Source organism: Sminthopsis crassicaudata, chromosome 1 (assembly GCF_048593235.1).
Source record: "Sminthopsis crassicaudata isolate SCR6 chromosome 1, ASM4859323v1, whole genome shotgun sequence".
In the NCBI taxonomy this organism is placed as follows: Eukaryota; Metazoa; Chordata; class Mammalia; order Dasyuromorphia; family Dasyuridae; genus Sminthopsis; species Sminthopsis crassicaudata.
The window spans coordinates 575,673,819-575,696,640 of NC_133617.1; the positions used below are offsets into that span (position 1 = coordinate 575,673,819).

General features: G+C 32.1%; 1 protein-coding gene across 3 annotated transcripts in view; it reads right to left on the minus strand.

Moving 5' to 3' along the window:
* Positions 1-2,049: 2,049 nt before the first annotated feature.
* CCDC125 (coiled-coil domain containing 125) overlaps positions 2,050-22,822 on the minus strand; it is a 73,698-nt gene continuing 52,925 nt past the window's right edge. For all 3 annotated transcript variants that reach the window (XM_074282208.1, XM_074282206.1, XM_074282207.1), the window contains 3 exons: positions 12,777-12,951; positions 4,248-4,366; positions 2,050-3,210 (listed from right to left, as the gene is read on the minus strand). In XM_074282208.1, the coding sequence (XP_074138309.1) occupies positions 2,866-3,210; positions 4,248-4,366; positions 12,777-12,951 (639 nt within the window). In that variant the 3' untranslated portion in view covers positions 2,050-2,865. The remainder of the gene's footprint in view (positions 3,211-4,247; positions 4,367-12,776; positions 12,952-22,822) is intronic.

Below are 22,822 nucleotides of genomic sequence, written 5' to 3' on the forward strand. Positions count from 1 at the left end.
CTATCACAAAAAAAAAAAAATGCTATTATAAATATTTGGGATAATTTTATGGGGACTTTCTAACATTGCTTCCTTGGAATAGAAACTTAGAAAATGCAGTCTCTGGTTCAAAAGGAATGGACATTTTAATCATTTTATTTGCATAATTCCAAATTGCTTTTGCAAATAATTGTACCATTTCATAGCTCTACCAACAATGTTTTAGTGTACTTATCTTGCTACAACTTCTCCAACATTAAATGTTAGCTTTTTGGGGTTAATTTTCAGGGTATAAGTTGAAATACAGGGTTGTTTTATTGACATTTCTCTTATTAGTGATTTGGAGCTTTTTTTCCACGTCATTGTGAATACTACGCAATTCTTTTGAGAAGTATTGTTCATATCTTTTGACCATTTTTGTATTGGGGGAATGGTTATTAGTTTTATGTATATTTAATTGATTACATAGTTTGAATACCAAACTCTTATCAGAGAAGGTTGTAGAAAGATTTTCTCTATTTGACCAGTTCCCTTCTAATCCTAGATATATTATTATTGTCTAAGCAGAAGCTTTTCAGTTTTAAGTTCCTTTTTCACAGTATTATTTCCTTTAGTTACTTTAATCTTTCTTTTAAGATGGGTCACAGACTCCCTTCCCCTCATCCCAATCACCTCTTCTTGTTTGATAGTCTCCTTCCTTCTCCCTCTCCTTCAGCTAGTCTTCCTCCTTAATTTTTTGTTTTTAGTATTTTGGGAGAGGTGTAATTTTTTATTTATTTTAAATTTAAATACAAAATAAGAAAAGAAAAAAAACAATTGTCACATATATAGCAGAACATGGGGAAATTCAATATAAAACAATAAATATAAATTTCAAGAAAACCTATATAATAAATACATCACTTTGTTTTTAAAGCTGCCCAGCTTTTCTTTGCTTCCTTGTAGGTTTTTCCTTTGTTCTTTGTTGTGCACTTATTATTTATTTTTCCTTTCTCTCCCCATTCTAAAGAAGACTACAATTAATCATGAATATATATGTATATTTACATATATAGACACATAAATATTCATAAACATACATATGTATACAAATACTCATATACATATATGTAAGACTATACTATACTTGTTTGCATTTGTCATCTGTTTCTCTGAAGATGGATAGCATCTACCTTCATAAGTCCAAGTCTTTCCATATTTTTCTAAATAAACCAGCTCATCATTTCCTATACCATAGCTATATTCCATCCCAATCACATCCTATATGAGAGATTATCTATGCAGGGTTTTTTTCAATTTTCTTCGTTCTTTCTATTCTTGACTACATAGTTTTTTTTATTTTTCCAATAAATTTTTAATTTAAAGTAATATAAATTAACCATTTTACATTTCAACAATGCTCTCACCTTATAATATAGTTTAAGATCTAATATTGAACAGTCTTTCAATTATGTTAAACTCATCATGACCCTATGGACCATAATAGCATGCCAGGCTTTCTGTCTTCTATAGTCTTCTCTAACATGGTAATTTATTGGTTTGATTATAATGTGCAAAACTAAAATCTAGCAGTGAAAATTTCAGAGGTTTGAAAAACTTTGCCATAAGAGAAAAATCCATTAATGTTAGTTCAGTTATTACTTCATCATTCTTCACAAATAAGTCTTATTATATAAGTATAGATCTTTCCATACTTCTCTGTATTCATCACACACATTATTTTCTTACAGCATAGTAATATCTAGTTATATTCTTATACCAATTTATTTAGTTATTCCTCAGTTGATGGGCATCTACTTGTTTTCAATTCTTAGCTAGCCAAAAAAAATATTTTGGATAATTTTATCCAGACCTTTTTCTTACCCTTGGAATATGAATTGACTTCTATTTCTTATAATGAGAATATAATACAATCCCTAAACTATAACTTAGAAGAACCTTTTTTTATTAGGTTATACATTCATTTTTAATATATTTCCATATGAATCATGTTGGAAAAGAAAAATCAGAACAAGAGGGAAAAACCATAAGAAAAAAACAAAACAAACAAACAAAAAAAAGATTAAAATAATATGCTTCAATCTGGATTCAGTCTCCATAGTTCTATTTTGTGTGAGCCATTGAGGTACATAAAATATACAAATGTAATCATCAAGAAGCAGTAATATAGTGAAAAAGACTGGTGTCTAAAACTAAGTACAGACCAGAGTTCTGTTCCTTACTGTGTGCACTTTTCTCTGAGTTTGTTTCCTTGTGTATGAAAAGAGAAAGAGAAATTAGATGATTTCTGAGAACTCTTTCAGAACTAAACCTGTCATCCCATGAAGTAAAAAGCAATCGATTCTTTGTACATCTGTCCAAAGAAACCAACAAAGGCAACATTTTATGACCTGAAACTCTGGACTGAAAACTAGAATGTTTAGTTCTTAACTTTTCACATAAAATAACTTTTCACATTAATTGAAAAAGCCGAGATTAAAAACTGTTTCAGCAGCTCATAGTTAATATGAGCTAATCCTTCCAATATTAGTTGGATGAAATGGTTTCTTAGAGTAACATTTTTTAAATGATTTCATGACTTCTTTAGCCAACCCAAGGTCCTGTTATGTAATCTAATTGAATAATTATGTTTCTATTTTCTTCCTGTATCATTTTATGTGCTTGGTTTTGGTATCTTAACAAATAAAATTAAATGAAATACTATGTTTAAAATATTTTAAAGCACATATTTTTGTCATAATATTAAATTATAGAAAAAATGCACCATTCCCACGAAGTTTGGTCAAATTATTGTTTTAAAACCAGGAAGGCTCAGAAAGTGCAAGATAGATACAAAGCTTCTCGTAACACAGTAAGAAGCACAAAATCTTATTTTTAAAAATGGTGTTACAAACCACTTTCAGTTCTAATTTCATCTGTTTCTTCAAAAAATTTGATCCTTGATGGCAAGGAATGTGATTTTTGAAGTGTTCCTGTGGAAATCGTATCTATTTTTTGATTAGGGACTGAACAAACACAATTCCTACAATTAAGAATGTGGACATTTGAACATTCACAATCAAACAAACTAGAGGCATCTGGATTTGGGGGTGAGTAGTTTTCAGATAGAGAATCCTCTTTCATATGTTCATGGTCTTTATTCTTCTTTTCAGCATCTTTTTCTTCTAGTTCCCGAGCCAGCATGTAACTAACTTTTCTCTGATGAGCTAAAGCTTCTTCTTTATCATTTAACTGCAAATATGAGGGGGAAAAAAAGCATTGCTAAGACAAAGACTATCAAGACTGATTTTGACATTTTGGAACATCTGTAATCTCATCACTTTCTTCCCATTGATTCCTTAACAACTACCTTAAATAAAAAATTCAAAACTGATACCCAACCTTCCAAGGATGTATCATGCAGTCAATTTTATGCAGCTTTTAATTGTCTACAATGTGCCAGGCACTATACTAAGTAAACCAGTTCATATTTTCAAGGAGATCGCTATTTAATTAATATGGAGTTCTCATTTTTATTGCTTTGCTTGTGCTCAAACTATTCAAAGATCTGATAAAAAAAACAATTAGAATTTGTTGGGATGGCCATGGAATGGTCTACTGGATCATTTCTTTACTTTAATAAAATATTAAAAGTCTTTTGGTACAGAAGTGTCTAACATACATAGAGTTCCAGTCATATGTGACCTGCAACATTCCCAAAGGTGGTCTCCAAGCCAGATTAAAACATAATTGGGAAATGTATAATAACATAAATAAAACACAAAATTAAGTAAATGCAGCCTGCATGAATCATTATGTATGGATTTATGACCCTCTTTCTATTTGAGTTTTATGCAGTGAAACTGGAAAGATAGAATATATATGCATGCATCCATTCATTTTGTGATTTACAGAACAAAATCTCATATGCATTTATTTATGCCTTTAATATGATCAAAATATATATGTTTCGATAGAGCACTGAATAAAGGGAATAATCAGAATTGAGTGACACAAATCAAGGAATCTATATAAGGAAACACATTCTAAGCCTGGTTTTGAAGAGGATGATAAATATAAACAGGCCAGATTATGAATAGAATACTCCAAATTTTTAGGGAAGGACATGAATTGATGGACAGTCAGTTGGGAGAGTGATATTCCATAGATTGAATGCAGATAAGGTTGGTTGGCTGGAACAGAAGATCTGCATGGGGAAGTTATAAGAAACAAGGTTGAATAAGTCCTTAACTTCCCCCCCCCAAAAAAAAAAAACTAAAAATACTCACCAAATCTACTAGGATCCTAAAGATTTCCTGAGGATTGTCCAGCTCTTCCATTTTCTTAGAATTGGCTTCAAGTATACTTAATAGTTTCTGCCCAAAGTTCTTCTTTTGTAACACAAATCCTGAAATTAAACATGTTAAATCCAAGTGAAATATAGCACTATGAAATACTAGCTAATATTTATATGAATACATAAACCACTTAAGAATTTTCAAAGTATCTACAATTAAGCAATGTTTTTTATCTTACAAAGACTTTCAAACCATAATTGCAGTGACCCTATGAGGTGAGACTGAAAGTACAGATAATCACACTTTAAAAAATAAACAGCATTCTAATGGATGTGGCCCTCTTCAACAATGAGATGAACCAAATCAGTTTCAATAAAGCATTAATGAACTGAACCAGTTATGCCCAACAAAAGAACTCTGGGAGATGACTATAAACAACTACATAGAATTCCCAATAGCCCTATTTGTCCACCTGCATTTTTTATTTCCTTCATAGGCTAATTGTACACTATTTCAAAGTCCGATTCTTTTTGTACAGCAAAATAACTGTTTGGACATATATACATATATTGTATTTAATTTATACTTTAACATATGTAACATGTATTGGTCAACCTGCCATCTAGGGGAGGTTAGTGGGGGGGAAGGAGGGGAAAAATTGGAAGAAAAGGCTTGACAAATGTCAGTCTTGTAAAATTACCCATGCATACATTTTATAAATAAAAAGCTATAATAAATTTTTTTCTTAAAAAAACAGCAGATGAAGAAACTGAGGTTCAGAGGGTTTAAAATAAAGGACACACACAAGGTTATTATGTGGCAGGATCAGGTCTCCTAATTCTTGAGCAAGCATTCTCTCCACTATATGGATTATTTCCTAAATATAAGAATATCTGTCCATCACAGTAAAATATTTTCTCATTGAAAAAAGTTATTCAATGTAAATTTTCTAGTAAGAAGAGGATATGAAGTAACTTTATTAGGGGACATGGTTTCATACCACATTTAATAGAAATGAAACAATTTGGTAACTTAATATTTTACATTTTGATATTTTAAAAAGTGCTTTCTTTTAAAATAAAATGTTGTTTTAAATTGAACAATCTCAAAGAATACAAACAAAATAAAGAATAAAATATTGGGTGGTGGAGCCAAGATGGGGGAAGAGTAGATAGGTCTTTGGTCTGAGCTCTTCTTGGTTTCCCTCAGATAAATACCAGATCAAACTTCTGAAAAAGATTTTGGAGTGACAGAGCCAACAAATATTTGGAATATAACAAATTTCCAGCAGAAGATTTTTTGGAAGAACTTCAGGAAAGATCTGTCTCAATTGGGCAAGGGAAGGTTTGCACCCCAGCACAGTGCAGTGCAAAGCAACACAGTGCAGAGAGACTTTTGTGCAATAGGGGAATCTAGTGGGGTGCTTATAGCCAAAATACAGCAGCATTTCCTATTTTGTCCTGGTTCAGAAGCCAGTGGATCAGCAGACTAGCTGTGAGACCTCCAATACAACTACAGAAGGTAAATAGTGAGCCTTTGACGCCCAGCATAACAAGTGGGATTTGGCCACATTCACCCAGCACAAAAAGGAAGCCAATAGCACTATCCCAGAGCAGTGTGAAGCCACTGTCACTGTAGAGGAAGCTTGGGACAATATCCCCTTTACCCTAAGAGCAGACCTCAACCTTTAAAAATAAGTAAAAAGGCAAAAAGAGCTATGACCAGAGATAGCTTTTATGGAGACAGGGAAGAAGAGACCTCAAATCCTGTATTCAGAAGAAGCCTTAAAAGGTGATATAAGTTGGTCTCTATCTCATAAGGTTCTCTGGGAACAATTCAAAAAGATCTTAAAAGAGAATTAGAAGAAAAGTGGGGAAAGGAAATGAGAGCTCTGGAAAAGAAAATACAGAAATTGAAGAAAATCATTCCTTGAAAAATAGAATTTGTGAAATGGGGAAAAAAAATCATTAACAAAACAACTAATTTAAAAGTTCAATTGATCAAATGCAAAAGAAGATTAAAAAAAGCTAATTAAAGAAAATAATTCACTAAAAATTAGAATTGAACAAATGGAAGTGAATGACTCTCAACGAGACAATAAGAGTCACTCAAACAAAACCAACAAAATGAAAAAATAGAAGAAAATTTAAAATATCTTATCAGAAAAACAACTAATCTGGAAAAATAGATCCAGGAGAGACAATCTAAGAATTATTGGACCATGATGATTAAAAAAAAAAAAACCATGATGATTAAAACAAACAAACAAACAACAACAACAAAAAAGAAACAAAGAACATGGACAATCACCAAAGAGACCTCAAAATAAAAATTCCAAGGAATATTGTAACTAAATTGCAGAATTATCAGATCAAGTAGAAAATACTGCAAATAGCTAGAAAGAAACAATTCAAATATCAAGGTGTCAAATCAGGATTACCCAGGACCTAGCAGCTTTCACTTCAAAGGATTGAAGGGCCTGGATTATGATATTCTGGAGGACAAAGGAGCTTGGACTGCAGCCAAGAATCAACTATACAGCAAAATTAACCACTACCTTCCAGGGGAAAAGATGGACATTCAATGAAATAGAAATTTTCATTTATTTTTGATGAAAAAGATGAGAGCTATACAAAAAATTTGATCTTCAAATATAGAACTCATGAGAAGCATAAAAAGGTAAAAAGGAAAGGAAAAAAAACTATGTTTTTTAAAGGCTAAAATGTTTGCATTCTATATGAAAAGATGATATGTTTAACTCTTGAGAACTGTATCTTTGTTAGGGATATACTTTAAAGGATTTAGGTATAATTTGACTTTACCATGATGATATGAAAAAGAAACTAGAGCTGGAAAAGGGATTGTACTGGAAGAAGAGGAAGGGGAAGGTAAAATGGGTAAAATATATCACATGAAGAGACAAACAAAGATCTATTACATTTGAGGGAAAAAAGGAAGAGGGATGAGCATTATGTGCACTTTAATCTGGCTCAAAGAGAGGATATATCAGACATATTTAGTTTAATATAGAAACTTGTCTCATCCTATAGGGAAGTATGAGGAGAAAGGGGAAAGGAAAGGGGAAGGTAATAGAAGAGAAAACAGAAGTAGAAAGGGAAAGATAAGAAAGGGGGAGGGCTGTAAAAGGGGAGGGCAGATTGAGGGAGGTGTGGTCAGAAGCAAATCACTGATGAGAAGGGAAAGGGAGAAAGAAAAGAGAAAAGTATAACTTGAGGAAAATAAGATGGTGGGAAATAAAGTTAGTAATTTTAACTGTGAATGTGAATGGGATGAACTTTCCCATAAAATAGAAAAGCAGAGAGCAGACTGGATTAAAAGCCAGGATCCTACAATATGTTGTTTACAAGGAGAATGATATATGAAGAAACAAGATAGAGAGCACTGTGTAGTAAAATGAATAATTTCAATTATATTAAATCAAAAAGTTCTTGAACAAATAAAATCAATGTACCCAAAATTAAAGAAGAAAGCAGAAAACTAGAGGAAAAAACTTTCATAGACATTTTCTCAGAAAAAGGTCTCAGTTCTCACATATATAAAGAACTTTGTCAAATTTATAAGACTACACCCATTGCCCAATTGACAAATGGTCAACGCATATAGACAGTTTTTCGACAAAGAAATCAAAACTATTATGCAGTCATGTTAAAAATGCTCTAGATTTTATTTGTTAGAGAAAGGCAAATTAAAACAACTCTGAGATATCATCTTATACCTAAATGATAGATGCCTTTCATTTGGGAAATGGTTAAACAAGTTATGGCAGAGAATTGTAATAGACTACTACTGTGATATAAGAAATGATGAACTGCTTAAAAAATACAGGAAGATTTGAACCCATTAAAAAAGATACTATCCATCTCCATAGAAAGAACTGATAAATAGAAATATGTATAGTATAGTCTTACATATGTGTATATGTATGTTATAAATATATAAATGCAATATTGCATATAGTTGTAGCTTTCTTGTGGGTGAGGTAGGAAGGGAGGCTGGGGAAAAACCAAAATAAAAACTACATTCAGATAACAAAAGAAAACTTAGAAAAAAGTACAGTAGCTTTGAAAACAATGTGTAATATTACATAAATTTCAAAAAAAGTAAATAGTTTAAAATGATGATTTGTTTTATATTGAATTCTATTTATTTTCTGCTGTGTACAAGAAAAATTTTTTTTTCTTATTTTGTATTCAGGTTTAAAATGAATAAAAAATTAAAAAAGAATAAAATACCAAATAAAAGTAGAAAGATCCTTTTAAATTTTTAACTAATTTTAACAAAATAACGACAAAATTGATGTTTCTGTTTCCTTCCATTCTTGTTATTTTGTGTAGATTTACAAAGATTTGTTGATGTAAAAATTGCCCCTAAAAAATAACTATCACATATTAACCACAATCATATAAAAGTTAGAAAAGAAAAGTGAATGAAAAATCTCAGTGAAGACATGGAAGAAGTAACTGAAAAACTGTTATAATACTTTATGCACTGAAATTAAAGTTACTAAACAAGCTCAGTTGGTTGTTGTTAGGGTCTTACTAAGTGCTAAATTGGTACTTAACAATTCTCTAGCTCAGAGTTCACACCTTTAGTTCAAACAAGCAAATTCATTGGTTGTAAGTAGTTCCCACAAGCCCCTGCAGTACCCACAGGCCCATTCTCTGGGAGGATAAAAAGAGGCAACATTGAATCTGAACAGCAGTCTAGATTGGGAGAAGAACAAGACTTCCCGGGAGAACTTCAGGGAAACTCAAAGAGATTCAGAGCCAGGATTCAGGAAGAAGAGGATTTAAAATTCTACCTTCCCTCTGGCTAGAGGCTTCAGAAGCCTCCCAAGAAACCTGCTCACAGAGAAAAGGATTCACACAGAAAAGAAACCTCCTCCCAGAGAAGGATTACAACTGAGAGACAACAGAACATTTACATTTTGGCGCCCACAACGTGGGGCAAAGACTTTGGCTTATCCTGACTAGGACTTATTCTGAGCCCTTCAGAGGAGCTACCCCGGACACAACAGGTTGTATTGATATTAACTTTTTGTAGTGTATCCCTTGTAGGCCAAACAATATGCATTTGAAAGTTGGATCCCCAAAGTTTGGTTACCCTAGATTCAAGGTACTCTATAGGTCTATACTATTAACACTATAGCTCATAAACCTCCACTGATATGATTGATTGCATTTAAAAGTTAATTAATTGAAACAATTAGCTCAAAGCATTTACTTCAAGAACACAGTAAGATCAATGGTCACAGAACATTACTCCCATCCCCAAGCCTGGTTTCACACTCTTCTATGACTAAGCACAGAATCAGTGGAAAGAACTAGGCAAATGCATAAAACTTGATTATTAAGAGTAGTACACATGAAGAGAGCACATGTGGACCATGTACCAAGCATCTTCTACCTCTGGCAATGCAGTGCTAAAATCTTTTCCTTTCTTATAACCTTAGTCTATTCCCCCTTGGTGGAGTATCTTTACTAGACATTTTGCTCAGCTAAGATCCCTGAATTTCTTACTCACTACAATTCAGTTCCTAATAGTCAGGAATGACTTTCTCCACACAGGTCACATTGCATATAATTATCTCTTGCCTAAATTCTGGACTTGTTCCTGGCTGGGTGCAAGGTCTTCAATTGGTCAAGTAACTCTACTGCAATATACTATAACTAGTTGGGGAGAAGGGAGAGAAAAATTTCCTTCCCCTTGTCCTATTTTCTATAACTGATTTTCCAAATAGAGAATTTTCTCATATTTCATAGATATTTAGCCTTTTGTAAGCACTTCTTTATACTTCAACTAAGACTTTAATGCCTTGTCTACCTTATCTGATCCATGTATTCTGTTTCTTCTATTCCAAATCACCACTTCTAGGTTTTCTTCCAACTACCATCACTCAGTGACCTCTCTTTGAGAGGTTTACAATCCAAATCTACCAATCAGCAAATATCATGGTTGCTCTTTTTTTTTTTAATAGATCTCTGTGAAATTCCCCTTCCTTCCTCCATGAATTTAGTATCTGATTCTCATAATCTTTTTTTCCTCTCCACACCCTCTTCCCCTCTCCTTGTCTCTGTCTCTGTCTCTCTGAATGTCTCTCCATCTCTCTGTCTCTCCCCCACCTTTTCCTTTCTCTCTCTCTCTCTCTCTCTCTCTCTCTCTCTCTCTCTCTCCTCTCTCTCCTTCTCACTCTCCCATTTCCTCTCTCTCTCTGTCTCTGCCTCTGTCTCACTTTTCCTCTCTGTCTGTCTCTCTATCACACACACACACACACACACACTACACTCTAACCTTCTAGTTCCTCATGACTTTCTCATGACTTCCACCCCAACCTCAACCCACACACAAAAATGGTAATACATGTATTCTTATCAACCACAAATGCACTCACTTCCAAAGTTCAGGAATGCTAAAATTTCCTTATCTGATCACAATTTATTAGCTTTCCATCTCTGCCTTCCTATTCCAAACCCTGCTCTCTTCATCTACACCTTGACTTCTACTCCCTTGAACTTGTAGTTCAAGTTATCTCCCTTGTACTAGCCATGAACCAGTTCAGTTTTTCACTGTCCTTGCCTTTCCTAGCTCTAAAACCAGGTTTCCCTTCCCTACACATCATGTTTCCTTTCTATTATAAAGAGTACAACCTATAAGAGGCAAACTGAATTTCATTAAACTGCTGAAATAACATTTCTATTAAATGAAGCTAATGTGCCTGGTATTTAGAAGAGATTAGAAAAACTTTTAGAATGGCAAAAAAAAAATTATTTATTATTTAAAGTGTTTCAGTAAAATTATCTAAATGAACTGAGAGGCATTAAATTTTTATTTTTATTAATTTCCATTATTGCCAAAACAAATTAAACTATTGACAACTAATAGGTGATAGCTCATCTTCCAATCTTTATGTTCCATAATTTATACATTTTAAATCAACCAAAAGCTGTAGTTGTGGGAAACACTATGTGATTATTTCCAAATTCTGTGACACTTAGATTTATCAAGAACTTAGTTTACTTATTTTTCTTCACCAAGGAAAAGAGACTTGAACTACCTACTCCATAGGGCTGTGAAAAAGGTTTTTTGTCAGGAGCCCTGAAGTCAAAAGGACCTGAATTCAAATTTGATCTCAGACACTTAACACTACATGGCTATATGACCCTAGGCAAGTTATTTAACCTCAATTGCCTCAGGGGGGAAAAGGGTATTTTGTCAACTGTAAAGTATCATTAAAAAACCGGGGGAGGGAGGGACAAATCAAACTGTATTGCTATACCCAAGCTACATCTTGGATTTGCTATACCAGGATATCTTTCCTCTTGCTAATTTTTTCACTATTTTTTTCTTACTAAAGACAACTTAACTACTAAAACAATAGCAAATAGATGCAAATATATTTTTACTCAGCTCTTATCTACTGAATTTTGACTGATGAGCATTTCACTAAAATTCTTACTTAGAAATGTAACTCTACTCAATGAATCATACAATAAGAGTCTTAAATTTGTTCAGGACCCTGAAAACTAAATGAATCAATCTACATATGACGAGAACTCTTCAATATAGCCAACAAGTAGTTGACCATTTAATCTATGGGATCTCTGAGATCTCTTGCAGTCCTGGGATTCTAAAATGCTAGAATTCTAGTTTTAATCCTACTTCTTAAATGCCAATTAAACTTCAGAATCTTTTTTAAAATATAGGCTATCACTAAAATTATGTCTTCATAAGCAAAAATTACATTTATATAAAAATATTGAACAAATTAAAAATTACATTTAATGACCATGAAACAATAAATAAAGAATATAAGAATGAACCTCACATTATCAACATGATATTTTAGGAAGGAAATCTAAATTTTAAAAGACAGTAACAAAGCATCATACATTTAGGGTTGTAAGATATCTTAGATATCTAAATTTTACAGATTTTACAGAGAAAAATGGAGGATGAGAGGTTAACTGAAAACTGTCATTCTACATTTAATGGCTTCTTCAGAATCAAACACAATACAGTATTGTACCACAGAATGAAGCCCTAACATAGGCAATTTTTAATGGGAGATCTAAAGACAGGAAGCATCATAAAGGAGTTAGGCAAAACATACTATTGAAAACATCATTTCAATTTGGTTTTCATTGCCATTATTCAGATTATCATTTTTTCCTGATGGCTTCCCTTTAATACTTTTATATGCTTTAAAATATATTTTCTTTTAAATGTATTCATTCCTATAAACATGAAATAACCAGGAGAGAATCTGTTGGAAATTTGTGAAATGACCTCATAATTCTCAAAGTCTCATGTGCAGCTGTGTCCTTCAATAGCTCTATTGTTGATTTTTTTAACATGGATGGTTTTGTCAACCAGAAAACTATGAGTGAGACATTATATTCTGTAACCTTATTATAAATGGGCACAACTGAAATCATCGTAGCGTTCTATTATAATTACACATCCTTAAAATTACACAATGTTGTGCTGATTTATAGTTACCATCATCCTTAAGGTGTTTCCAGTTTAGCCATTTGGTTGATTTTTTACATATTTTATTAATTTGCATAAATCTCAGTGTCTGCTCATTTCTTCTCATTAATTGTTGCTCAAATGCAATCCTGAATGCATCTGCCATTATATAAGCTTCTTCTTTACTCTTCCTTAACATTTCTAACTGTAACAGAAAGAAAAATTTTAGTAAGTAACCTGAAAAAAGGATGATTTGTGTTTCTTTACTGGTAGTGATTAGTATAGGATTTGGAAATATTTTGCCTAACTATAAAGGGGTGATGGGGTGGAAATAACATGCTCTTTATAAACTCTAATTTTTTCTAATAATAATAAAAAAAAAAAGGCACTTGTTACTAAGGGAAAGGTTCAAAGACTCATTTGTGGTGTCTTTTGCATATGTTGTAAATACTATTTTTCCTTGCTATTTTTTAGAGGCTCTGCTCAATACTTTAATTTAGTCACTAGATGTGACCTCTCACCTGGAATTCCATTATAACTTTAGAATAAGGTATGCAGAAGCAAAAGTTCAAAAACTTCATCATCTGAGCCCTCAATTGTAAAATTTACAATTCCTGAAGTATTTTGGCTGTACTTTTTACTGAAAATCAGCAAAGGAACTTTAGCTAATGAGTGAAGTGAGCAAAACCAGGAGAACATTGCACAAAATAAAATTATGTGATGATCAACTATGACAAACTTGGCTTTTCTCAGCAATACAGTGATCTAAGACAATTCCAATAGACTTGGTATAGAATATGCCAGCCACATCCAGACAGAAAACTATGGAGACCAAAGGAGAATCAAAGCACAGTATTATCACCTTTTTGTTTTTTGTTTGCTTTTTTCTTTCTCTTGGTTTTTCCTTTTTGCTTTGGTTTTTCTTTTATAACATGGCTAATATAGATATATGTTTAAAATAATTGCTTATGTATAACCTATATCATATTGCTTGTTGTATTGGCGAGGGGGAGATCTAAGAGAAGCAAGAAGAAAAAAAATTTGGAACTCAAAAAATTTTTTTATTTTAATAATAGTTTATTTTTCCAAATACAAAGATAGTTTTCAACATTCACCTTTGCAAAACCTTGTACTCTAAATTATTCTCCCTCTCTCCACTCCTCCCCTCCCCTAAGACTACAAGCAATCCATTATAAGTTCAATATATGCAATTTTTCTAAACATATTTCCATATTCATCATGCTGGAAAAAAAAAATTTGGTCAAAAGGGAAAAAAACATGAGAAAGAGGAAAAAACCAAGCAAACAAACAACAATAAAGATGAAAACACTATGCTTTGATCCACATTTAGTTTGCAAATTCTCTCTCTGGATGTGGATGGCACTTTCTATCCCAAGTCTATTGGAATTGCCTTGAATCATCTCATTGTTGAAAAGACCAAGTGCACATAGTTGATCATCACATAATCTTGCTTCTGCATACAATGTTCTCTTGGTTTCTTCTCATTTCACTTAACATCAGTTCATGTAAGTCTTTCCAGGCCTTTCTGAAGTCATCCTGCTCATCGTTTCTTATAGAACAACAATATTCCATTACATTTATATAACATAACTTATTCAGCCACTCCCCAACTGATGGACATTCATTCAGTCAATTTCCATTTCCTTGCCACTACAAAAAGGGCTGCCACAAACATTTGTGCACATAGGGGTCCTTTTCCCTCTTTTATGATTTCCTTGGGATACAGATCCAGTAGAGATCCTGCTGGATCAAAAGATATGCGCAGTTTTATAATTCTTTGGGCATAGCAAAACTCAAAAATCTTACAAAAATTAATATTGAAAATATCTTTATGTATAATTAGAAAAATAAAATATTATAGAATTTTTAATTTAAAAAATAAAGAATTTTACTAAAAACTCATTAATCAAAGTTCGAGACTAAATTCTGAAAATGTGTATTTTCTATTCATTTAATACTATTCCAACAATTTAAAATATTTTTTAGCAGAAAGATTAGCAAGAGGAAACTTTGATAAACACTATCCAGAAGAAGATGTATCTTAGTAGAAATAAACAACAAAAATATTGGGGGAGGGTAAGGTAGAATTGAGGATGGAGAGATTCTTAGACAGGAAACACATGTAACCCAGAATATTGTCTCTATCTCTAGCCATCTAGCTCCCCAATAAACTGATTATGAAAATAATAAGATTTATCTTCTTCAGGGGTAAATGCTTCAGTAAGCATTTATTAAGTACTTATTATGTGACAGGCACTGAACTAAGTGCTTAGGAATATTACTTCATTTGATCCCTCATAATAATCTGGTATGGTAAGTGCTATTATTAATCTCATTTTACAGCTGAGGAAATTGAGGCAGAGAGTGGTTAAATGATTTCCCCTAGAGTAACACAGCTAGGAAAAGTTTAATAGCTGTAACAGATAGTCAATGACAGGTTCATAATTTTGATAGTTGTAGTTAAGTCAGATTTCTAGTATAGCCTATATATAGATGATCAGGGATTATTTCCAAGTTATTTGAAGGCTTTTGATATAAACTGATTAGTAAGCACAATTTTAGCCCTGTTGAACATCTTGTGACAGACCATCAATTTTACTTGTTTATTCCATCTACTAATGAAGATGAAAAGTTCTCCATACCATCTCTTCCCATTTAATTGTTGTCAATCCTTCTATAAATCCTTCACTGAGGTTCTAGCCATTAGACTAGAGGCCTTTTTCTTACTCTTATTGCTTATATTGAGAAGATTCTTTGGCTGTCCATTGTCTCTTATTCTTGCTATATAAACAGCCCACATATGGTGGCCATAAACATCTTTTCTAAAGTCATTTTACCCCATATATTTAGTTACTAATATTAACTGGCACTTAAATATACTTTAAAGTTTGCAAAAGGGATTGTTTTACTTGCTTAATTCATTTAAGCTGCAAATGGGAGATTATGCAGATTTTACAGATGAGAAAACTGAGATTCAGAGAGATTGAGTATTTGTCTATGGTCATAGAGGTGGCTGAAAAAAAATGTTTATGCATTTGGAGTCAAGCAATATCTGTTTTTTATCATATTCCTGACACATATATATTAAGTACCTAAGTATGAGTAAATCATTTTATGTTTCTGAGGCAGTTAGATGCAGAGAGCTCAGGACTTTGATTCAGAAAATCCTTAGTTCAAATATTATATCAAGAAATTTACTATTGGGCAAGTCATTTAATCTGTTTGCCTTAGTTTCCCCATCTGTAAAATGAAGATACAATATCACATATCTCAGGATTATTATGAGGATCAAAAGTTAACATATGTAAAGTACTTTGCAAAGCCCTAAAAGTGCTATTATAACTACTAGGTATTATTATACTAAAAGCACTATTTATAAATACTGTTTTCTCATCAGTAAATTGAAGATAATAATGTCTATAGTGCCTTCCTCAAAGGGTTGTTGTAAAGAACCAAATATAGCAAGTGCTTTGTAAATCATAAAAAAAACACATGCATGTTAGCCATAATTTTTATTATTACTACTGTATGTCATAAGTGCTAGAACACTGTAGCCTGCTCCTGCCCACTATGTGTCATTCCATGGCCCTTTGGATTGTTTCTAATTTTAATTCTGTTGAGGCCCTCATGTTCTCTGACTCATAGCAATATAGCATCACTGGGAAAATCATAATTGATATTAATAAGATAGCCATTCCTGGCAGCAGATTGTGAGAGCAAGGATGGTCAGATAAAACTCTTTCATGTTTAAAATGGATTTTTCTGAGAATTTTAAAATTTAATTTGGAACTCAAAATTTTAAAAGCAAATGTTAAAATATGTTTTCACCTGCAACTGGAGGAAAATTCTAAATAGAGAATAAATAACTAGAAATATTTTAATTTATTTCAAAGCAATGTGAAATTTGTCCAATGCCATTTGTGACTAGAAACATGTAGAGAGCCTCATTCATCAAACAGAAATCCTTTTTATTATTTATATTTTTTTCTTACCTGGGACATATATCTTCCATGACATTAAACATTTCTGGTATCATATGCATGCACATACAAAAACACACACACACACACACACTGTCTCAAAAGTCCTTAGGGCAGTTTTAAACTACTAAAGCTGCCCTAAGATTTACACTCTTCATACACACTCAAGTAAAATAATGATAATAAGTCTTTATAACATACATTTAACATGCCTCTAAAATGTGTCTACTTCCATAGAAAGTAACTTATCCAAGATTTTTTATCGTTCAGTTATTTCAATCATGGTCAACTCTTTGTGACCCCATTTGGGGTTTTGTTGACAATAATGCTGAAGTGGTTAGCCATTTCCTTCTTCAGCTCATTTTATAGATGAGGAAACTGAGGCAAATAAGGCAAAGTAGCTTGTCCAGGTTCACACAGCTAGTAAATGTATGAGATCACAAACTCAGAAGATGAGTCTACCTGACTCCAGGCCTGGTCCTCTTTCCACAGCACCACCTGATTGCCCAAGGCAAGGCCTAAGAGTTCTCTTTTAAACACAAAAACTTGACTTAAAAGCTTATATCGTATAACATACGATCAACAACATTGATTTAAGATCCTGAAGAAATCATTCAACAATATACTCAAAGACTTTAATTTTTATTTTGCTGTGTCCTAAACACATTCCCATTGGTTTTAAGCCCTTGACTTTCAGTATTTTGCTCTAAAATCATGTCAGGCATGTTCAATTCAATAATGATCCTCATCATAATTATAAACGTCCCAGCTTTATCTTTGCTAGTTAACTTTGGTACCATGCTGTCTGAGAGGTTTCAGCACTTCACTGCATTTTTCTGTCTGTTGATATGTTGCTTTTATCTTCTTAAGTTTCCTCATTCACTCCCTTCTCTGAATCAAATTTCTTTTTGACATGAAAAATATCTTTTTTGACCTCAAAATTAATTGTATTAATGTGAGGGGAAAACAGAGTTTATATTTCTAATATTAATTAACTACATGCTACTCTTCCTCTGAGGACTGTAAACTCAAAATGATATAGTAGCTAAAATAACTGTGATTAAGAACATGAATTAATTAATTACACTAAAAGGGCACAGCTTTCAAGAATATGAAAGCAATAATCTCATGGCACTCAGATCCCATTTGGAATACCTTGTTTTGTTCTAGGTCCCAGAATTTAAGACTAACAACATGCAGAACAGAATCAAGAAATATTGAATTTCTAAGCTTGATGTTAGTAAAAATTTCTAACATTGATTTTTTTTTTTTAAAAGAGTTGCCTAGAGAGGTGGTAATGTTTCCCTCCCTAGAAATCTTCATACAAACAACCACTTTTCTCCCTGTTATAGGAGGATTACTTTCATGTATCAGTTGGACTTGCCAATCATTGAAGTCCCTTCCAACTCTCAAATTTTGTAATTCCATGAACCCTGAATTGATTAAACAGCCTTGCGTATGCACCCTGTGAATGTCATTATCAAAACTCTATGTTAATCAGAAGGTCAATAAATATTTATTATACTTATTAACTAGATGACATCAGTACTAAGTACTAGGGATACAAGGAAAAAGGAAAACCAATCCCTGGTCCCAAGGAGCTTACATTCTAATGAGGCAACATGTTCACACATGTGCAGGCATGTGTGCACACACAATACAAATAGACATATATGCAAATAATACTGAAATATACACATACATACACATAGGTTGTTGTTTAGTCATTTCAGTCATGTACAATTGTTCATGACTCCATTTGGGGTTTTCTTGGCAAAGATACTGGAGTGGTTGGCCATTTCCTTCTCCGGGTGATTTTACAAATGAGGAAACTGAGGCAGATAGGGTGAAGTGACTTGCCCAGAGTCACACAATTAGTAAGTTTCTGAAACAGATATAAACTTAGGGAGATGAGGCTTCCTAATTCTAGGTCTTTCTGTATTGTGCCATCTTGCTACCATATAGGCACACACACACACACCACATATAGAAACATAAATATACAAATATCACTGAAATACACAAACATATACTTTTACATGCACATACATGGAAACATAAACATACAAATGTCACTGAAATACACACATGTCTATATGCTTACACACATATATAGAAACAAATTACAAATATCACTCAAATACACATATGTATATATGCTTAAACACATGTACAGAAACAAAAATACACAAATATCACTGAAATACACACACTTATATACTCTTACACACACACATATACAGAAACATAAATATACAAATGTCACTGAAATATACACACTTATATACACTTACACACACATATACATAAATATAAATATATAAATATCACTGAAATACACACACTTATATACTCTTACACGCACATATATGGAAACATAAATATCCAAATGTCACTGAAATACATATATATATATATATATATATATATATATATATATATATATATATATATATATATATGCTTACACACATATATACAGAAACATAAATATAAAAATATCACTGAAATACACACGTCTATATGCTTACACATGCATATATAGAAACAAATATCACTCAAATACACATATGTATATATGCTTAAACACATATACAGAAACATAAATACACAAATATCACTGAAATACACACACTTATATACTCTTAAAAAGCACATATACGGAAACATAAATATACAAATGTTACTGAAATACACAATGTATATATGTTTACACACATACACAGAAACATAAATATAAAATGTCACTGAAATACACACACACTTATATACTCTTACACGCACATATATGGAAACATAAATATGCAAATGTTACTGAAATACACAATGTATATATGCTTACACACATACACAGAAACATAAATATACAAATGTCACTGAAACACACACATTTATATACTTTACACACACATAAATATATAAATATCACTGAAATACACACACTTATATACTCTTACACACATATACAGAAACATAAATATACAAATGTCACTGAAATACACACGTCTATATGCTTACACACACATATATAGAAACAAATATGCAAATATCACTCAAATACACATATGTATATATGCTTAAACACATGTACAGAAACATAAATATACAAATATCACTGAAATACACACACCTATATACTCTTACACACACATATACAGAAACATAAATATACTGATGTCACTGAAATACACACATGTATATATGCTTATACACAAAAATAGAAACATAAATATACAAATATCACTCAAATACACAATGTATTATGCTTACACACATATATAGAAACATAAATATACAAATGTTACTGAAATACACACACCTATATACTCTTACACACAAATATAAAAACATAAATATACAAATATCACTGAAATACACAATGTATATATACTTACACACATATATAGAAACAAATATACAAATATCACTCAAATACACATCTGCTTACACACATATACAGAAACATAAATATACAAATATCACTCAAATACACACATGTATATATGCTTACACACACATATACAGAAACATAAATATCCAAATGTCACTCAAATACACAATGTATATATGCTTACACACATATGCAGAAACATAAATATACAAATGTCACTGAAATACATATACATATATATGCTTACACACATATATACAGAAACATAATTATAAAAATATCACTGAATGGCAGAAACTAAGCATGGACCCACATTTAACACCACATACTAAGATTAGATCAAAATGGGTTCAAGATTTAGGCATAAAGAATGAAATCATAAATAAATTAGAGGAACATGGGATGGTTTACCTCTCAGACTTGTGGAGAAGGAAGGAGTTTGTGTCCAAAGGAGAACTAGAGACCATTATTGATCACAAAATAGAAAATTTTGATTACACCAAATTAAAAAGTTTCTGCACAAACAAAACTAATGCAAACAAGATTAGAAGGGAAGTAAACAAATTGGGGAAACATTTTTGCAGGTAAACGTTCTGATAAAGGCCTCATCTCCAAAATATACAGAGAATTGACTTTAATTTATAAGAAATCAAGCCATTCTCCAATTGATAAATTGTCAAAGGATATGAATAGACAATTTTCAGATGATGAAACTAAAACTATTTCCACTGAGTGTTCCAAATCACTATTGATCAGAGAAATGCAAATTAAGACAACTCTGAGATATCATTACACACCTGTCAGATTGGCTAAGATGACAGGAACAAATAACAATGAATGTTGGAAGGGCTGTGGGAAAACTGGGACACTGATGCATTGTTGGTGGAGTTGTGAAAGAATACAACCATTCTGGAGAGCAATCTGGAATTATGCCCAAAAAGTTATCAAAATGTGCATACCCTTTGATCCAGCAGTGCTACTACTGGGCTTATATCCCAAGGAAATACTAAAGAAGGGAAAGGGACCTGTATGTGCCAAAATGTTTGTGGCAGCCCTTTTCATAGTGGCTAGAAGATGGAAGATGAATGGATGTCCATCAATTGGAGAATGGTTGGGTAAATTATGGTATATGAATGTTATGGAATATTATTGTTCTGTAAGAAATGACCAACAGGAGGAATACAGAGAGGCTTGGAGAGACTTACATCAACTGATGCTGAGTGAAACGAGCAGAACTAGATCATTATACACTTCAACAATGATACTGGATGAGGATATATTCTGATGGAAGTGGATATCTTCAACATAGAGAAGAGCTAATCCATTTCCAATTGATCAATGATGGACAGAATCAGCTACATCCAGAAAAGGAACACTGGGAAATGAGTGTAAACTGTGAGCATTATTTTTGTTTGTTTGTTTGTTTGTTTTTCTTCCCAGATTATTTTTACCTTCCGAATACAATCTTCCTTTGCAACAACAACAACAACAAAATTCGGTTCTGCACATATATATTGTACCTAGGATATACTATAAGATATTTAATATGTATGGGAATGCCTGCCATCTAAGGGAGGGAGTGGAGGGGAAAAATTCGGAACAGAAGGGAGCACAAGGGATAATGTGTAAAAAAAAAAAAATTACCTATGCATATGTACTGTCAAAAAAAGTTATAATTATAAAAATTAATAAAAAATTAAAACATCACTGAAATACACACATGCCTATATGCTTACACACACATATAAAGAAACAAATATACAAATATCACTCAAATACACATATGTATATATGCTTAAACACATATACAGAAACATAAATATACAAATATCACTGAAATACACACACCTATATACTCTTACACACACATATACAGAAACATAAATATACTGATGTCACTGAAATACACACATGTATATATTCTTACACACATATATAGAAACATAAATATACAAATATCACTCAAATACACAATGTATATATGCTTACACACATATACAGAAACAAATATACAAATGTCACTCAAATACACAATGTATTATGCTTACACACATATATAGAAACATAAATATACAAATATCACTCAAATACACAATGTATATATGCTTACACACATATATAGTAACATAAATATACAAATGTCACTGAAATACACACACCTATGTACTCTTACACACACACACATATAGAAACATAAATATACAAATATCATTGAAATACACAATATATATATGCTTACACACAAAAATAGAAACATAAATATATAAATATCACTCAAATACACACATGTATACACACACACACCCCTAGTTTTAAGGGGTTCTAGTTTTAAGGTCAGGAAGACCTGAATTTAAATACCACCTTTGATGGGGCCCAGTAGTACCAGGTTTCAAACTAGTGATCATCAAAACTAATAGTACTGACTAGAAACAAAAAGGAAGTAAATTGATAGAATGGATTAGCTACACCACATATAAAAACCTCACCAAAACAGCACGATAGTGTTTGATAAACCCCAAAATTTTTGGAATAGTTTGTGAAAAATAGAAAGATGAAAGGGGACATGCTGAACACTAAAAACAGATAATCCAGTTTGACTGAATGAAGAGTACATAAAGGGAAGCAAAATAAAGAATTTCTAGACTTATATAGCTTATGTAGGATAAAATAGTAGTAGACTACTA